Source organism: Phalaenopsis equestris, unplaced genomic scaffold (assembly GCF_001263595.1).
Source record: "Phalaenopsis equestris unplaced genomic scaffold, ASM126359v1 Scaffold000428, whole genome shotgun sequence".
Lineage (NCBI taxonomy): Eukaryota > Viridiplantae > Streptophyta > Magnoliopsida > Asparagales > Orchidaceae > Phalaenopsis > Phalaenopsis equestris.
In genome coordinates, this window is record NW_018164869.1 from 4,841,430 (window position 1) to 4,843,549 (window position 2,120).

General features: G+C 38.8%; 1 protein-coding gene across 2 annotated transcripts in view; it reads left to right on the plus strand.

Annotated features, from left to right (window-relative positions):
* The window catches only part of LOC110027502 (protein ELF4-LIKE 3-like), a 7,573-nt gene extending 5,680 nt beyond the window's left edge, over positions 1-1,893 (plus strand). The window contains exon 2 of one of the 2 annotated variants that reach the window (XM_020728964.1): positions 1,272-1,893. In XM_020728964.1, the coding sequence (XP_020584623.1) occupies positions 1,344-1,682 (339 nt within the window). In that variant the 5' untranslated portion in view covers positions 1,272-1,343 and the 3' untranslated portion in view covers positions 1,683-1,893. The remainder of the gene's footprint in view (positions 1-1,271) is intronic. The other variant, XM_020728965.1, reaches the window with a different exon arrangement.
* The last annotated feature ends 227 nt before the right edge of the window (positions 1,894-2,120 follow it).

Sequence of the window (2,120 nt, forward strand, 5' to 3'; positions counted from 1 at the left end):
ACCGCTCTTAGTTGTTCGAAGCCATGCTTGGCCTCTGCCACCGCCTTTGGGGAACTGCGCCACCCACAACCACCTAGACGGACAATCTTTCTCCCACAGCAGGAACACTCACCCCTGGCGAGCGTCCTGTAGAATGATCGTCAAGACGACCACTAGCCTGTTATGTAGCTCTCTCCTAGGGAGAGCCCACAAGGAAACCAGAAGAACTAGGTCGGCTCTCACAATCATCGGCTCCTAGCTTGAGCATAACTCTCTTCCTACTCATCCCTTCCGCAGATACCTCACCCGTTGGTTTACGCTTGCATATCGCTCATGGCTTTGAGGTGGACACTCTTATCGAAAAGCGGCGCTTCTTCACCAGATATCGCAAAAAACACGAAAAGAGGACATGAGACAATGGTGACATAAGAGACAGAGACGGTGGAAACCTCCCTTCCCCCAAAGCCTATTTATAATGGCTTGGGCACACAAAATTTAGAGAAGTCCATTGTTGCGCAATATCATTTTATTATTTCATGTTTGTTAACAAATTCTTTCATCCTCGTGTATAGTACAGTTTCTGAAGAGCAAGAGAATTGAAGAACTAAATATGTAAACATATTTATATGTCAGCGTGAATCTCAAAGCAGATGGTTGGCTCAAGAAAAAGATGTGAATGATTGAGCGTAGCCTTCTACGATCATTCTCGGATGAATATTGGTAAGGGAATCATTTTGTTTGAACGATCGACAAAAGGCGCCACGAGAAACTCCCAGCCTTCAGGACGATCGACGGAGAGAATTCTTTCAGACCATACATCGAGCGAATCAAAGCTTGTCAGACGATCGACAACCATCATTGATTGAATCGATTCTTAGTCTTATTATATACAAATAACTCTGTAATTACCAAACCCCCCTTGAAAAGTTAATAAGGAGGGGGTTAATATATACTTTTTTGTAATATTGAGACTTGTGTCTATAAATAAGGTTCATGTCATGAATAAGACACTTTCTTTTTTTCCGTGTACTACTGCTCTCTCTCTTCTAATCATTTCTTGAAAGAGCGTTCCATTCCTTAAGTATGTTTTCCGGACATTTTTGAATTCAATATATATATATATATATATATATATATATATATATATGTATATCTATAATTTCTTACTATAGTCAGCAAGACTGCAGAAGAGAGAAATAATAGATTTAATATGCTAGCTAATTTTATGCAAAGTGTAATACAATTATCTGAACTAAACAAATCTTACACCTGAATTTCCCTACTTTGCTCAGATTCTTGAACTCTTTCTCCAGTTTTTTATTTGATTCCACTTGAGATTGGGCTCATCAACTAAAACCCAAATAATGGAGGGAGATACCTTCTCCAGCCTTGGCAATGGAACCCAGATTGATAACAAATTAGTGCAGAACTTTCAGAAGAGCTTTGTTCAGGTACAGAACATACTGGATCACAATCGTCTACTAATCAATGAGATCAATCAGAACCATGAGTCCAAGATTCCAGACAACCTCAGCCGCAACGTCGGCCTCATCAGAGAGCTCAACAACAACATCCAGCGCGTCGTCGACGTCTACAGCGATCTTTCTTCGTCCTTCTGCAAGTCCATGGAGTCCTCCTCGGAGGGAGACTCCTTCACCGGCACCCTTCAGTCTGATTCCAAGAAGAGAATCCGGTCGAGCTGAATGATTCTATGATGTGTGTGAATTTTGAAGAACTGATTATTTCAGCAAAGAGAGGAAGGGGAGGAAGAAGAAGAGGATGTGTGAGAGAGTAGCAGTGCTGTTGTTCTGCAACATAATGAGGGTATAATTTTATGTGCAATCTTGAATCTGAATTGGACTGCTCCATGATTTTATTGGAGCATTTCACAAGTATTTTCTTCAAGAGTTTTTTAAATTTGGGGCATTTACATACATACTGCACAATTATTATGTATTTACATATCTAATATCTAAATATATATATATATATATATTTACATGCATAACAATTAAATCTTTAACAGTTTATAAAAATAGCACTGTTATTATCTTCTTTAAAGTGAAATATCATTAGATTTATGATGCCAAGACGTTATAAGTATAAATATTAAATTTGGGGTGGTAGATATATAAATGCAA